Source organism: Dreissena polymorpha, chromosome 4, assembly GCF_020536995.1.
Source record: "Dreissena polymorpha isolate Duluth1 chromosome 4, UMN_Dpol_1.0, whole genome shotgun sequence".
Classification (NCBI taxonomy): Eukaryota; Metazoa; Mollusca; class Bivalvia; order Myida; family Dreissenidae; genus Dreissena; species Dreissena polymorpha.
The window spans coordinates 116023590-116041615 of record NC_068358.1 but is presented as its reverse complement, the minus strand read 5'-3'; the positions used below and the strand labels follow the sequence as shown (position 1 = coordinate 116041615).

The window sequence follows — 18026 nt, the reverse complement described above, 5'->3', positions numbered from 1 at the left end:
AGGATCTTTAAACAAAATATGAATATCCCATACCTGCCATGAGCTATTTACAGTCTTTAAATTAAGTTGACTTGTAGGGTATTTTTTTTTTGTATTCATCAGAAAAATACACAAATCAAGATTTATTAAAGAAGTACCATCATTTTGTTGTTGCACACACACTTTACCACAGCTCTACACAATAGGTCTCCTACCTCCTTCTGGTACTTCCTCTGTGCGGCCTCCTTCTCCTGTGTGGCTGTCTGCAGCTTCTTCTTTATGTCGTCCACCTCGTCCTGCAGGCGGACCCGGTCATCATTGCAAGACTCAAACTCCTGCTGGAGGCCTGACATCCGGTCTCGATAGTTGTTAAGCTGGCTTTCCAGCTGGTCTTTCAGTTGGTTGGCACTAGGGAGTGTAAAAGAGACATTAGGATATATTGTGTGAATTTGTCAATTTGCATGGAGTTTGAAACACAAAAAGGATAATACAAAAACATAGCCGATTCCATGGTTATATATAGAAATATTGTCTACACTTCACACCATGAACTCACTTTCTTTCCTCCCTCTTATATTTCAACTAAGTACTCACTTCATTTCGTCAATCTTATATTTTAACTAAATACTCACTTCATTTCCTCTCTCTCAAGTGTCACCTAAGTACTCACTTCCTTTCCTCCCTCTTAATTTTAAACTGAGTACTCATTAATTTCCTCCCTCTTAAGTTTAACCTGAGTTCTTACTTTATTTCCTCCCTCCAAAGTTTCAACTAAGTACTCACTTCACTTCCTACCTCTTAAGTGTCAACTAAGTACCCACTTAATTTCCACCTTCTTGAGTTTCAACTAAGTACTCACTTCACTTCCTACCTCTTAAGTGTTAACTAAGTTCCCACTAAATTTCCTCCTTCTTGAGTTTCAACAAAGTACTCACTCCATTTCCTCCCTCTTGAGTTTCAACATAGTACTCACTTCATTTCTTCCCTCTTTAATTTCAACTAACTATTCACTTCATTTTCTCCCACTTAAGTTTCAACTAAGTACTCACTTCATTTCCTCCCACTTAAGTTTCAAAAAAGTACTCACTTCATTTCATCCCACTTAAGCTTCAACTAAGAACTCACTTCATTCCCTCCCACTTAAGTTTCAACTAAGTAATCACTTCATTTCCTCCCACTTAAGTTTCAACTAAGTACCTACTTCATTTCCTCCCACTTAAGCTTCAACTAAGTACTCACTTCATTTCCTCCCACTTAAGTTTCAACTAAGTACTCACTTCATTTCCTCCCTCTTGAGCTTCAACTAAGTACTCACTTCATTTCCTCCCTCTTGAGCTTCAACTAAGTACTCACTTCATTTCCTACCTCTTAAGTGTTAACTAAGTTCCCACTAAATTTCCTCCTTCTTGAGTTTCAACAAAGTACTCACTCCATTTCCTCCCTCTTGAGTTTCAACATAGTACTCACTTCATTTCTTCCCTCTTTAATTTCAACTAACTATTCACTTCATTTTCTCCCACTTAAGTTTCAACTAAGTACTCACTTCATTTCCTCCCACTTAAGTTTCAAAAAAGTACTCACTTCATTTCATCCCACTTAAGCTTCAACTAAGAACTCACTTCATTCCCTCCCACTTAAGTTTCAACTAAGTAATCACTTCATTTCCTCCCACTTAAGCTTCAACTAAGTACTCACTTCATTTCCTCCCACTTAAGTTTCAACTAAGTACTCACTTCATTTCCTCCCTCTTGAGCTTCAACTAAGTACTCACTTCATTTCCTCCCTCTTGAGCTTCAACTAAGTACTCACTTCATTTCCTCCCTCTTGAGCTTCAACTAAGTACTCACTTCATTTCCTCCCTCTTGAGCTTCAACTAAGTACTCACTTCATTTCCTCCCTCTTGAGTTTCAACTAAGTACTCACTTCATTTCCTCCCTCTTGAGCTTCAACTAAGTACTCACTTCATTTCCTCCCTCTTGAGCTTCAACTAAGTACTCACTTCATTTCCTCCCTCTTGAGTTTCAACTAAGTACTCACTTCATTTCCTCCCTCTTGAGTTTCAACTAAGTACTCACTTCATTTCCTCCCTCTTGAGCTTCAACTAAGTACTCACTTCATTTCCTCCCACTTGAGTTTCTGCTGTAGTGTCTCCACTAGCATGTTGGCATCGTCACGTGCCCGCTCTGCATTGATTGCGCGCTTGTTCATGTTCTCCAAACTACCCATCTCCTTGTTCATGTGCTGTACACCCTCTTTGTACACCTGTCAAGCATTGAAGTTACAAAATCATGTTTGATTTTTTAATGCTGCATTAATAACTACTAAGACAAGAAAAAAGTAGCATTTTGGGAAAACAGTGCGTAATGCATATGCATAAAGAGTTGTCCTGTGCAGTCCACACAGAATAATCATTGCCTTGGGCAACACAAACAATAAATCTATTGACTGATAAACACACATAATTTCCAGGCTGCATGTCTCCTGTTAATCTGTGATGTGCCCTTCTTGCATACCTGGCAAGAAGCATTTAAATTCAGAAATAATCTTGCTTTATTTACCATTAATAAACATATACAAAACAGTTATCTTAGCAGTAACTCTGTATCAGCAAACAGTTTAACAAAAAAATAATTGTTTATTTACTGATAAAAACAAATATTGTCATAGCAGCACATGCCATACAACATCTGGGCAGCACTGCAGTAATGAAAATTCATAATATTGTCAAAATTAGTTGTATATAAGCAGCAATCTGTGAAAACTGGTCATATTACATGTGTGTAAAGTATCATCCCAGATAAGCATGTGCAGTCGGCTTTAATGAAATATTAATGAATGGAAGTCTCTTCTTAACAAAAATCTAGTTTAGACTTGTCCAAGATTAGCTCAGCAAACTACAACAATGTACACACACCCATTAAGCGCCATTTTCTTAGAGGGTGACTCATATATATATCTTGTAGCGTATCTGAGATATAGCCTTGAAAAGTTACATAATACAACAACAACAAAGCGTAATAACTCTTAGTAAAGAATGTGTAGGATTATGGTTCTTTTGCATGGCACTTCTTCTCATCGATTTATACACATCCATGAAGTTTCATGTTGGAATGTTGTATCGTATCTGAAATATAGCCCTGAAAAGTTCCTTCATACAAAATGTCAAGGGCAGTAACCCTTATTTAAGAAAGTGAAGGGTTTTGATTCTTAAGCATGGCACATCTCCTCATTAACATCAATACACCAATGAAGTTTCATGTTGAAGTCTTGTATGGTATATAAAAAATTGCCTTGAAAAGTTACGTCAAATAAAAAATAAACAAAGGGCAATAACTCTTATTAAAGAAAGTGTAGGATTATTGTTCTTGTGCATGGCACTTCTCCCCATTGATATCTATGCACCTATGAAGTTTCATTTTGATATTTTATATAGTTTCTGAGATATAGCCCTTAAAAGTTTTGTGAGAGACAAACGGACGGGCTGACAGACAGACAGACAATGTCAATTCTATATGCGTCCGCCTTTGGCGGGGGATAATTATGAACACGTACTTATGCACATAATTGACTCACCCTTTCCAATTCACTCTCAGCTGCTCTTTTGTCTCTTTTGGCTTTTTCAAGTGCATCCTGCTTCTCAGAATTGTCCTTTAATTGTTAATAAAAAAAATCACAATATTTGAAACAAGAAGGTTTAATAATTTCTAAGAATCATTTAACTATATGCAACAAAATAAATAAACAAGTGCTGTCACCATAGGATGACTTATGCCCCCTATAAACGCTTGATAGAAGTTATGAGCTTCTTTCGAATCCTGAAAGCAGATTTCGAAACCTAAACGCGGACCCTAAGTTCAAGGTCAAGGTCACAGGGATCAAAATTTGTGTGCGTATGGAAAGGCCTTGTCCGTATACACATGCATACCAAATAATAAGGTTATATCTCAAGGGACATAGAAGTTATTAGCATTTTTCCAAACCTAAACGCAGATTTTTAAACCTAAACGCAGACCCTAACTTCAAGGTCAAGGTCACATGGGTCGAAATTTTTGTGTGTATGGAAAGGCCTTGTCCATATACACATGCATACCAAATATGAAGGTTATATCTCAAGGGACATAGAAGTAATGAGCATTTTTCAAACCTAAACGCAGATTTCGAAACCTAAACACGGACCCTAAGTTCAAGGTCAAGGTCACAGGGGTAAAATTTTGTGTGCGTATGGAAAGGCCTTGTCCATATACACATGCATACCAAATATGAAGGTTATATCTCAAGGGACAGAAGTTATGAGCATTTTTGAAAAACCTAAACGCGAACCCTAAGTTCAAGGTCAAGGTCAAGGGGGTCAAATTTTTGTGCATATGGAAAGACCTTGTCCACATACACATGCATACCAAATATGAAGGTTATATCTCAAGGGACATAGAAGTTATGAGCATTTTTCAAAACCTAAACAGATTTCGAAACCTAAACGCGGACCCTAAGTTCAAGGTCAAGGTCACAGGGGTAAAAATTTGTGTGCGTATGGAAAGGCCTTGTCCATATACACATTCATACCAAGTATGAAGGTTATTTCTCAAGGGACATAGTAGTTATGAGCATTTTTCGAAACCTAAACGCAAAGTGTGACGGAAAGACGGACAGACAGACAGACGGACAGACAGACGGACAGTCCGATCACTATATGCCCCCTTTTCTTGGAAAGGGGGCATAAAAACACAACATGCATTTATTCAAATGAATTCAAATACCAATAAAAATGTATGCGTTCTTTATGGCAAAAGACTTGTTATGTTTAAGTCTTATCAACATAGAAAGAGATAATAAAATATTTGCAAACAACAATTCTATTAAAATTGTCACACATTTCACATTACTATTAACTGTTTTGTTGTTTTACTCGCAAACAGCGACATGTGTTTATTTTCTCAATTGATGGCAGCACTTTAATTCATGACAGTCAAAAAGCTTAGAATTAAAATATCTGAATAACATTACGTCACAGGGACCAATAATAGCTCAAGCAAATATGGGATCCCTATAACACCATAATATCAAATAATGTCTACTAGTACAGTACTTGTCCATATTGATTTTTGAATGCATTAACACCCATCAACTAAAATAACATAACAAATATATATACGCAAACAAACTTTGCTAAATACGTAACATGCGTCTACTAAAACTAAAACATTTTACTTGGCGTTTAAATTGTGTGTTATTCTGAAATTTAAATCATGCACTAATTGATTGTAGGAAGTTTATAACAACTATTATCTAAAACAATACAAGACACAATTATAGGTTACAACGCACCATTTCCAGGGCATGAACCTCCTCAGTAAGCTTTTTGATTCTCTCGTTGCACTGGGTCCTCACTGCATCCACCTTCAATGGCAATCAATGCATGCTAATGAGCCATGATAGACACGCACAATCGTGATGTTGTGAGTGAATTGTGCATTTATATAAAAGATGCTTGAAACAGTATGTATGCCACACATGAGGGGCATATTAATGTTCAGTTGTTTCATTTCTGGAAAAATGAGTTTTAGCTTTATCAAAATCTCAGTTGAATAAACTGAAGTTTATTTATAATAATAACATGAAGATGAGCATATTATTCAACTGAATTAGGAGTCTAGAAGATATAAGCCCTCAGAATATGTTCAAGGACTGTTATATCCAAGATGCAGACTTATTGACTGTTTTGTATATGTACTGTAAACTAAGAAAACTACTGTTATCTCTCAAGACACTGACTGGAATCTTACAAAAAAATAGACTAGTATGGTACAAAACACACCAGTGCCTCACAGGCCAAATACCTTACACAGGACAGAAAGTTATCTCACCACAAAACACGCACTGGTATCTCACAATCCTCAGACTCGCATCTAACAAGACATGTACTGTTATCTCACAAGACACAGACTGGTATCTCAAAAGCCTAAGACTGGTATCTCACAAACCTCAGACTGGCATCTCACATGACACAGACTGGTATCTCACATATCATGCTGATATAAATCAAGACTGGTATCTCACCTCCTGTCTGGTGCGGGCCCCTGCCTCATTGATCAGTTTGTTGATGACCTCCCTCAGCTGTTCTAGCTCCTCCTCTTTCTGTTGTAGAGCAACCTCAGCCTGGGGAAAATACATGTCTCAAATGTAATCTATGTGAATATGTCAATAATAATCTTTAAGAATTATTTATTGTAAATACATGTCACTTTTATTTATTTTACTTGCATAAATACATGTACTATACATGTGTAAGCCAAAGCATTTATTAGTAGTAATAATAGAAACATAACGACAGGAAGTGATGTCAATATCGCTTTGTAACGTAACGCCATTTGGCGGAAAAATATAATAATATACATAACACATTATATTACATTATATACTGATGGATCACAAAAAATATTAGAGCCAATTATATGATAAAGCAGTTGATTATTAAGACTCATAATTTCGAATGTATGTTTCTCTTTAAATAAATGATCTAGATTAATTACAAAAACATTCAAGTACAAAATGGAAACCAGAAAAATTACAAACATTGTGTAGCAATATGTGAAATTCAACATATTTAGCATAGTCTGAAATAAACTGTATGGCTATTCATTTGGCAATAACCAAACTTCTTAGTTTGTCTGATATATTGTTTTGTACAATTTCTACATTGAATAGGAAACATGACAATTATGTCAAATAAAGATAATAGTGTAAATCACAGGTATAAACATTAGAAACACAACTATGGAATTGATATCATGTAGCATTATTATTGTAAGATGTACATTGTCGTCCGTTACATTTATCCAATTGATGTTTCAGTACTTTTATTAGATACTGAACATCAAAAAAAGATTTGTTTGCACTGTTTTGCATATTCCTCTGTCATTTATAGGCCAAAAAAGGCTTAAAGGAATGTACAAACCTCACATTGTACGAACAAACACGTAACCAAACACCCAACCTTTAAAGTGTCTTTAACGTTAAAAAGAGCAGCCAGGAGTTGAAGTAAAATCTTCAAAGGCACAAAAATGTATATAGCAGAAACAAAATCTGGACCCAAAAGACCAACCATCCAAATATATCAACAGACCGACTCAACCAGAAGTTTTTCAAACTTGGTGGTGATTTGAAAGGCATTCAAAGCCGTGTCAACATTACCAGATAAACAGATAAATACAAGTCTAAATATATTTTGGGACAGATAACTTGCAATTATAGTTTAAACTTTCAGTTAAACAGTATTCATTTTATACAAACTCATACGTACAAAGATCAGGAACTTTTTTCCACTTAGACCTATCTGGATTCTGCCTACCGTAAATCAGTCATAGTAGAGATTTTCTTCATAAACAATAACATAATATGATAGTCTTAACTTATGGTATGGTTCAAATATTTTATCATCCAATTCCAGGAAGATCAAACCTTGTGGCATGACAGTAATGGTTGTTGCGGTTGCAGAAAAAAACTAGTAGATTTATAACACAACAGGTATTCTTTAAACTGTTATTTATCATTTGTTATCAAAGTTAGCAACTAAAATCTCTTCTAATAATTTAATACTTTAACTGGATATTTTATGTTGGCAGGTTTATGTACAAGAGCCGCAGAGGACAGCGCGCTCGACTATTCGAGTGCTTGACAGTATAACTTAAGCCATCATGGGGAAATTGTTCATATTTAATAAGGTCAAGGTAATATAGTCATATTCTAAGTGGAAGAGGACCCTAATTGAAACATATTGATCGCTTATGTTTTAGAAAAGTTGTACTTTATAGACGATTCTGAGTTCAGGTATATTTTCCACAATGTCTTGAACATTTGTAAAGACATAAAACAAACTAGTAAGATTTTATTTCAAGTTTAATAGCAATAGCTTGGGTGGGATGGTTGGATGATCCTTCAAAAATAAACTAAATAAATATTTGTGGATTTTGTTTTACCATGTTTAAAAGAAAAAAATATTTTTGGGTGGGGGGTGTTTGGGGTGGAAAGGGTGGTATAATGTGGGGGTGTGGTCATTTATTAGATGATCTTTCCAAAAAAAAAAGGAAAAAAAAAATGTTGGGGGGGGGATTCTGGGGTTGGGGGTAGGGGATGGTTTGTGTGGAGTCCATTGTGGTATGTCAGGTAAGTGTTGTTATGTCAAAGTATGAATCAAATCTGAAAAAAGAAGTTATGGCAATTTAATTAAAATTTATTAATTTGACCTTGACAGTCAAGGTCATTCAAAGTCAACTTGCCAGGTACAGTACCCTCATGATAGTAAGAAAGTATTTGAAGTTTGAAAGCAATAGCCTTGAAACTTAAGAAGTAAAGTGGATCTAAACACAAAATTTGACAAAATATTCAAAGTTACTAAGACAAAAAAGGGCCATAATTCCGTTAAAATGCCAATCAGAGTTATGAAACTTGCCCTGTACAGTCCCCTTACGATAGTTAGTAATAGTGTTGCAAGAATGAAAGCAATAGCTTTGATACTTTAGGAATAAACTGAACCTAAACACAAAACTTAATCAAATTTTCAATTTTCTAAGTATAAAAAGGGAATATAATTCTTACAAAATGCTTGATACAGTTGTCTGCTCTTGTTTATAGATTTTGGTAATGTTGGTAAAAAAGTACGCAAAATATAAAAGCAATATGACAAGGTACATAGAAAATATTTGAGGTGGTACACAAACTTTAACATAGATTTATAAATAATATGCATTTTCTAAGTAGAAAAAGGGCCATAATTCTTACAAAATGCTTGATACAGCTCTTGTTTATAGGTTGAGGTCATGTTGATAAAGAAGTATGCAAAATATAAAGGCAATATGTCAAGAGACATAGGAAATATTTGAGGTGGTACGCAAACTTTTACATTCCAACGCTCACGGGAATGCCGGGGTGAGTAGGATAGCTCCACTATATATATTTCATATATAATAGTCAAGCTAAAAACTGTAAAATTGTAATCAAAGAGTCAAGAGCATTAATACCAGCATCACATTTTTTTAATTTACGTAAATTGGCAGTTTCACATCAGCAAAGTAAAGCCGATTCTGTTCAGAAGCCATAAAACAACACCATTCTTGTCAAGTATATTGGCATCCTTTGTATAGCAATCAACATGCTAAACAATGTGTTTGTTACTCAATGGCAATTTTCCAATAATGTTGCAGCACGTGAATAGCTCTGTCTTTTGGATCGTTTACAGAGAATGAAGGCGGAGTTCACAGTAAGAGCAAAGCCTGCACACTAAAAACTTGATTCAAGCATGTGCGGTCAAGATTGGCAATTTAATTATACGGTCTAAGATGAGAAAGGAGAATATATAAATATTGGCTTAAATGGGGTACATTTGTGTGTATGAAATTCTTAAACACATTTATCGTCAATAATGGCAACAGTGTATTGTTCGATTATAACTAGGTATCAATTTGCAAGTTTATGATATTCTTAGCTACACTTATATCTGGATTAATTTATCAAATAAATTGTTAAACAAGATAGTTGTTTCATAAATTTGGACAATGAATTCAATGGGGCGTCCACACATTTTTTGTTGTTGATTTTCCTTTTGCCATTTTCCTGCAATTTTGACCTTACTTAGTAAGTGAACATAAACAAAATGGCAAATGTTCGTACCATTTTATATGCCCCAACGTATGAGTAGGTAAACATATGACTGATGTTTTACAGTACCTCTTCCTTTTCAAGTGCTGCAGTCTCCACAAGCTGTACTGCCTCTCTCATCTGGTTGACAGAATCCAGTTCTCTGTTACCAACATCCTTGCTGTAATCAGAATCCAAAACATTCTCTGTTACCAACATGATGGATGTAAAAAGAATCAAAAACATTCTCTGTCACCAACATCGTGACTGCAATCAGAATCCAAAACATTACCTCTTTTCGATTGATATACACAATGAAAGAAAAAAAACACTTAAAACAATTTAAATCCTTACAAACAATACCCATTTTTTTACAACCTAATGTATGTCTGTTTATTTGGCACAGAAGTATTGAATTTATATACAAAACTTGGTTAATTAATTTAGACACCTGTTTCTTTATGTTCATAAAAATATAACACTCCTAAAATATAATAATTTGGGGTCAAAAGAAAGTTTTTACATATGAAATTATTAAGTATATGCATAAGTATAAAACATACACGGAAAGAATCATTTTGAATAATATGAACAGCTTATGGAACATAACAAACCCAGAATATTACCTTCGTTTCTGGAGTTCAGTAACTCTGACCTCGAGCGCCTGTTTTTCCCTCCTGCACTCTTCAAGCTCTGACTCAAGGGAGGATACTCTAAAAACGTAAAATAGCTGTGAGAGTGTGACTCTGGGCCAGTATTTACAAAGGGAAATTTTAACAAGAGGGCCTGAAAGGCCCAAGGTATCCCCCGCAACATATGCTTTGTTTGAGGATGGGTGCAAATTGGACGGATGTACATAATGATAGATGGACGGACGGAGGACAATAACACAAAACTAAGACAAAGGAAGGTTCTTAAGCCTTCACAATTTATTTAGGTGAATTAATAAGTCGTGCGTTTTCCACAAAAACATTCAATGTTTATATACACTCAATTTTCAGAGTGTTGCACAGTGAACACAACATCTGTTATGTTAAAAAAGATATGGCTCCGGACACAAAAGTGCCTATAGTAAAAAGCATTTTTTCAAGATACAAAGGGCCATAACTCTGGTTTTAACAGATGGTGTACAATGCCATTTGGCGTGAATCATCCTCTTATGCTTATATATACTCATACGAAGTTTCAATGAAATATGCCAAAGCACTTCCAAGATATGGCTCCGGACACAAAAGTGACAGACGGATGGACAGCCGGACAACGCCAAAACAATATACCTCCGCCTTTGGCAGGGCTAATATACTCATACCAAGTTTCAAAGAAATCCGCCAAAGCACTTCCAAAATATGGCTCCGGACACAAAAGTGCCTATAGTAAAAAGCATTTTTTCAAGATACAAAGGGCCATAACTCTGTTTTTAACAGATGGTATACAATGCCATTTGGCATGCATCATCCTCTTATGCATATATATACTCATACCAAGTTTCAATGAAATCCGCCAAAGCACTTCCAAGATATGGCTCCGGACACAAAAGTGCCTATAGTAAAAAGCATTTTTTCAAGATACAAAGGGCCATAACTCTGTTTTTAACAGATGGTGTACAATGCCATTTGGCGTGCATCATCCTCTTATGCATATATATACTCATACCAAGTTTCAATGAAATCCGCCAAAGCACTTCCAAGATATGGCTCCGGATACAAAAGAACCTATAGTAAAAAGCATTTTTTCAAGATACAAAAGGCCATAACTCTGTTTTTAACAGATGGTGTACAATGCCATTTGGTGTGCATCATCCTCTTATGCATATATATACTCATACGAAGTTTCAATGAAATCCACCAAAGCACTTCCAAGATATGGCTCCGGACACAAAAGCGCCGGACGGACGGACGGACAACGCCAAAACAATATCCCTCCGCCTCTGGCGGTGGATAACTAAGGATGAATTTACATGTATCTTAGATTCTCAATAGTGAAAGGGAGGAAATCAGCTGAAAGGAGTAGAAATGCCACCCCTGAAATAATTTCTACCGATAAAAAAGGCTTAATTCATGTGTGTTAGTGTCGTCCTAGATTAGCCTGTGCAGTAAGCAGAGGCTAATCAAAGATGACACTTTCCCCCTTTATTGTATTTTTTTTTTAAGAACATCTCTTCTCAGAAATTTACCCCTGATTGGCCCATGCTGACTACACTTTGTGTACATACATAAATCCTGTTTTCCCAGAGCAAACCACATACACATTTAGAAAGAACACGAAAGAAGAAAGAATTACAAAGAAACTGACTTTCTTTTTCTGTCGTCCATGATTCTCTTGAGCTCTACCATCTTGCTGTCTGTTATTCCCTCCTTAAATATCACCTCAGCTACCTCCTGGTCCTGCAACATACCACACATCAACCATCAATAGGAGATGTCATTAACAAAAAACCATACTACATCAACCATGAATAAAAGTTAAAAAAGTTAAAAAGTTAAAGGTGCAGTTTATAGTCTGCTTCGATAAAGTATGCATCTTCAGCCGACTTCGACATTAACCCCCGATCACTAGGAGTTAAGTCGTCCGTTTACATATAGTGCACAAGGTTGCCACGGCACATTGACTTATTTCCCTCACAGGTACCCATTTATACACCTGGAGAGGAGCAAGCGAGGGATTAATTTTTTGTTCAGAAAAATCAAGTGCCCTGGGTGGGATTCAAACCAGGCACCTTCTGATCCCTTGACCAGCATCTTACCACAAGACCACTGTCCCCACGAATAAGGACAGTCATGAACAACATACCATACAACATCACAGATGAATAGGGACAGTTATTAACAAAATACCACACATCACACATAAAGAGTCAAGTCTTTAATATTATTTTTTTTAATCTTAAATATTGATACTCAGGAACACACTTAAGCAGCTCCTAGAAAAGCTATGGAAATACCGGTAGTTGATATGAGCAGGTTCCCGTTTGATATGAGAACACTTCTATTTGTTTTAAAGCGTTATGGAAAAAAGGACATTTAAAGCCCCAAACAGATTTTCTTGTAGAAAACTAGGTCAATATTAATGAATGTCAATGTAAATTTAATTAATCTAAAAATGAAACTGCATATAATTTTTCTAAAAAATCTCCAATAAAGTTTTACTTCCTATTTACATATGTCAACAGATCTGTATGTGTCAATTCCAAATCAAAAACAGTGGTCATTAATCTTACATGTCTCTTTGCTAATTGTGAAGGTATGAAACATTCATTTCCTGGTAATAATCTTTTTGATTGTTTCTTCATTTGGGGAGCAGGTTATGTGTTTTTTGTATAATTGGACCAGATCTGATTTATCAAGCGTCATCTATTGTTGTTGCTGGAGAAGTACGAACAAGAAATGCTGTGATAAAACTGTGCACATCTACATACGTTCCACCTGAGTGGAGTCTCAAGCTCTTCCTTTGCCAAAGTGCCTTCAGAAATAGTGTGTCCCTTTCCAGTATTTAAAATACATAAATATATAAACTCTTTGCAGGCAATTGTGCACATTTTTCACAAAGATGAGGTAATTTCTGCTCACAATTTTATAATGAGCCTTGATCTGGGACATGGGGTTTAATGCATGTGCACAGGCTAATCAGGGACAAAAACGCCCACATAAACTCAATTTTCCTTGAAACAAAAAATACCATAAAAGAAGAAAGAGTCGTCACTGATTAGCCTGTGTGGACTGCAGAGGCTAATCTGGGTTGACACTTTATGCACATGCATTAAGCCCCTTATTTGCAGAGCAAGGTTCATATCTGTGCTATAATAGCATGCATACCTTCCAGCTGAGCTGTGTCTCAAGCTCTTTGTTTGTCCTCCTCAAATCCTTCACCTGTAGTGTGGACGTCTCTAACTCCTGACGAAGCTGCCTGCAATCACACCACTGAGTTATATAAGAGACATGAACATGTTTTGAGCAAAATGTGGCGAGCATAGATCCAGGCCAGCGTGCACATGCAGTCTTGCCAGTCTGCTTCTGAGACCACCAAAACTTGCATGACTTCACACTTGACAGCATAGATCCTGACCAGACTGCTCAGATGCGCAGGCTGATCTGGAGCTATGCTCGATGCATATGGCTTAAGACATTTTTTTGCATGATGTAGGACATTTGAGGACTTAAAGTAAGAAATACAATCACATGTGGCACTTAACACAGGTTGATGTAATGGACATTACTAAAGATACTTCGTGAAAAAGTCAAGTGTGGCTATGTTTAAACACAACAGAGGCAAACAGTAGGACACCTGTGCCCCTATCAATTCCTATTAATTAGATATCTTTCTGGAATATTTGTTTGCAACATAACGTTTCCAGAACAGAACAAACAAAAGCTGTCACCAAAGGATGACATATGCCCCCTATAAATGCTTTGATAAGAAGTTATGAGCATTTTTCGAAACCTAAACGCAGATTTCGAAACCTAAACGCAGACCCTTAGTTCAAGGTCAAGGTCACATGGGTCAAAATTATTGTGCGTATGGAAAGGCCTTGTCCATATACACATGCATACCAAATATGAAGGTTATATTTCAAGGGACATAGAAGTTATGAGCATTTTTGGAAACCTAAATGCAGATAGCGAAACCTTAACACGGACCCTAAGTTAAAGGTCAAGGTCACAAGGGTCAAAATTATTGTGGTTATGGAAAGACCTTGTCCATATACACATGGATACCAAATATCAAGGTTATATCTCAAGGGACATAGAAGTTATGAGCATTTTTCAAAACTTAAACACAGTTTTAGAAACCTAAACGCAGACCCCAAGTTCAACGTCAAGGTCACTGGGCTCAAAATTTGTGTGCGTATGGAAAGCCCTTGTCTATATACACATGCATACCAAATATGAGCATTTTTCGAAACCTAAACGCAAAGTGTGACGGAAAGACAGACAGACGGACGGACAGTCTGATCACTATATGCCCTCCTTCGGGGGCATAAAAACATATACAACTGTATATAAGAGATAATACAATGTAAATGTAAATTTAATACAAAAATTGTTAGACAAATGCAGAATCCAATAAATGCACATAAACAGCATTCAGCATTTTGTTATATCAATTAGTTTTGAATGTTTCCATCATGTTTAGTACATGTACTATAAACATATTAAGTTAAAATAACCAGAACAAATAGTTTTTAACTTACCTTAATTCAGACTGAGACTGTTCCAACTCTTTGTTGAGAAGGTTCACTGTTTCAAAGTATTCTGACTGCATCTGGGGTAAAAAAACACACTTTCTATTTACTGTTTTAATTTTTGTTCACATAGGATCATAATAATTGTACATGACATAAACTATTGATACCATGGATAATTATTAAAGATATTGAAGTTCTCATAAGCATAAAGTTACAGAATGGACAATTAAGTCAATGACCTATGACCTTGAATAAGAACCCTGACCTTCCGCTAAGGAGTGATACGATTTGTATGCAACCCATCATCTGGATACTGAAATTGATAATACGATAGATGTGTACCTGCTGTGCCTGCTGCTCTATGACTCCCCACTGATGGCTGGACTTCTCCTCCTGGCACAGATACACAACAATAACCCATCAACAATCAGACATCAACAATCAGATATCATCTATCCTTTAATGCATGTGCATAAAATGTAGCTCCAGATTAGCCTATGCAGTCTGCACAGGCTTATCATGGATGATACTTTTTACCATAACTGGATTTTTCTGTTAATAGTCGTCAATGCTAAGCCTGTGAGGACTGCACAGGCTGATCTCAGGACATCTACTGCACACGCATTCAACCCAGTTTTCCCAGAACGTGATATCAATAACAAATCAATAATGAGATATAAACAATGAGTCATCAAACATTCTAAGATTCATAATTAATCTGGTACTTTATGGTTAAAAAAACAGGTTAATTTAACATTTTTTGGCCAAAGTTATATGTTGAAGTATTATTTACAACAAGCTTAATAAGTGCACAAGTTTCACAAGAAAAGATATATATTTTTAGTGCTATTCAAAATATAATTCCAACAGCAAGAGAAGTACGACGTGTTGTCGAGTTAGCATAATTATTATAACGTCCACAAGTTTTACCTAGTAGTGCGGCGTATCAAACAATTTAAATTAACAATTATAACATCAAACATAGCAGTTATAACGCTCCAAGGCCTGGCTGTTAATATGGCTCACCTGTATTTGCTGCTGTAGGCGGTCTATTTCCTGCTCTGCTTCATGCCACCTCTCAACGGCTGCCTCCTTCTCCTGTACAAGAAACACCCTAACAGTTAGAATGATGTGTTGAACAAGTTGTTCAATGAAATCAAATCAATCAACTTCAAGGCATTTTTCATACATATCTAAGTTCATATTTGTTTGACCCCTTATAAATATTCTGTGCAGGTCATTAAATTGGACAAAATAGTTATTACGAGTGATCACAATGGTTCAATATAACCATAAAGGTCAAAATGGGGAAAACCCAATTTTTTTATGGGAACGAAAAAATTGTCATTATCTGTCAATATATCATTGAACAAATGTTTTGAGCAAGTTAAGTGAAGACAAAATGAGCCGTCTATACGTCTATAGCGTAAGGAAAACTACAATACCTACTTATGGTCATTTTTTTAACGGATCAGAATTATTTAACTTGGCCAGGAATGAATAAGAACAATAGATCTAGTCAAGATTTATGATAGTTCTGATAAAAATCTGCATTCTAACAAGTCCACAAGGTTTCATTACAGAAATATAAGCAAAACTGCCCCAACCACTGCCTGATATGACTTTAAATAGAACTTTTGAAGTCAAAATATTATAAGAATAAATCGTAGGACCAAATTTCATGAAAATTTGCCATTGAGTAACACCATACTGCATGTCCTTCAGCACTGCCTCAACCTTTACATATTCTGAGAAAACCTGGTTTAATGCATGTGTGTAAAGTTTTTTCCCATATTAGACTGTGCAGTCTGCTTAAGCTAAATTAATCAATGATAACACTTTCCACTCATATTGTCTTGTTTGTTTAAAGAAATTCTCTTCTTAACGAAAATACAGTCTATGCAAACTGCACAGGCAGACACGTTAGGCACGTGCATTAAGCCCCGTTTTCCCAGAACGAGTCTCAGTGTTACCTGTAGCACTGTGTCCACCTGCATGTGAAGGTTCTGTAGCATCTGGTCATCTCCCTCTAAAGGCTCCATACCCACGTGGCCGTTGACAGGTATCTGGGAGCCCAGAGCTTCCTTAAGTTGTGCCTGCAATCTGTGGTTTGACAAAAGATTTAATGCTGGGAAAGAGGGTACTAGATTGATGAAATATTTGCCATGCTAAAAAGTAGACCATAGAGTAAGATATAGACGATGCACATGGCCTTATTAATGGTTTCATGTTGAAACGTTTAAATAAAAACCATTTTGTGTTTTTCTGAAACATCATAAACCTAAAATCAGAAAGTTTAAAACCGTATTTTCAAGTCAATCTCAGTGAAATTTGTTTCTTTACTTGATATGTATGTGCATGTATACTGAAAAGTTCTTTGACAGATGCTTTTAAATAATTTAAATCACACAGGAACTTGTGAGAAGGTTCGCACAGGATAATCAGGGACAACCCTTTCCTCTTAAGGAATTTTGCGTTTATAAGAAGTCCCTGCTTTACCCAAGTTCAGTCAACGCGGAATGATTCGCTGTCCCTGATTAGCCTGTGTGGACTGCTGGGACAATCACCTTGGACATCACTTGACACACGCTCATAAAGGCAGGTTTGCCCAGATGGACATCACTTGACACACAATCATAAAGGCAAGTTTGCCCAGAGCGCAGTGGACTGCTGGGACAATAACCTTGGACATCACTTGACACACGCTCATAAAGGCAGGTTTGCCCAGAGCGCAGTGGACTGCTGGGACAATAGCCTTGGACATCACTTGACACACGCTCATAAAGGCAGGTTTGCCCAGAGCGCAGTGGACTGCTGGGACAATAACCTTGGACATCACTTGACACACGCTCATAAAGGCAGGTTTGCCCAGAGCGCAGTGGACTGCTGGGACAATAACCTTGGACATCACTCGACACACGCTCATAAAGGCAGGTTTGCCCAGAGCGCAGTGGACTGCTGGGACAATAACCTTGGACATCACTTGACACACGCTCATAAAGGCAGGTTTGCCCAGAGCGCAGTGGACTGCTGGGACAATAACCTTGGACATCACTTGACACACGCTCATAAAGGCAGGTTTGCCCAGAGCGCAGTGGACTGCTGGGACAATAACCTTGAACATCACTTGACACACGCTCATAAAGGCAGGTTTGCCCAGAGCGCAGTGGACTGCTGGGACAATAGCCTTGGACATCACTTGACACACGCTCATAAAGGCAGGTTTGCCCAGAGC

At 36.6% G+C, this 18026-nt stretch overlaps 1 protein-coding gene across 1 annotated transcript in view; it reads right to left on the bottom strand.

The window, feature by feature from the left end:
• The window catches only part of LOC127879416 (sodium channel and clathrin linker 1-like), a 36753-nt gene that overhangs the window by 8071 nt on the left and 10656 nt on the right, over nt 1-18026 (bottom strand). The window contains exons 6-18 of the mRNA XM_052426225.1: nt 16765-16894; nt 15818-15889; nt 15134-15184; nt 14798-14868; nt 13422-13512; nt 11902-11993; nt 10236-10322; nt 9700-9790; nt 6034-6132; nt 5302-5373; nt 3553-3627; nt 2093-2241; nt 195-387 (exon numbers count right to left, since the gene is read on the bottom strand). Coding sequence (XP_052282185.1) covers nt 195-387; nt 2093-2241; nt 3553-3627; nt 5302-5373; nt 6034-6132; nt 9700-9790; nt 10236-10322; nt 11902-11993; nt 13422-13512; nt 14798-14868; nt 15134-15184; nt 15818-15889; nt 16765-16894 — 1273 coding nt within the window. The remainder of the gene's footprint in view (nt 1-194; nt 388-2092; nt 2242-3552; nt 3628-5301; nt 5374-6033; nt 6133-9699; nt 9791-10235; nt 10323-11901; nt 11994-13421; nt 13513-14797; nt 14869-15133; nt 15185-15817; nt 15890-16764; nt 16895-18026) is intronic.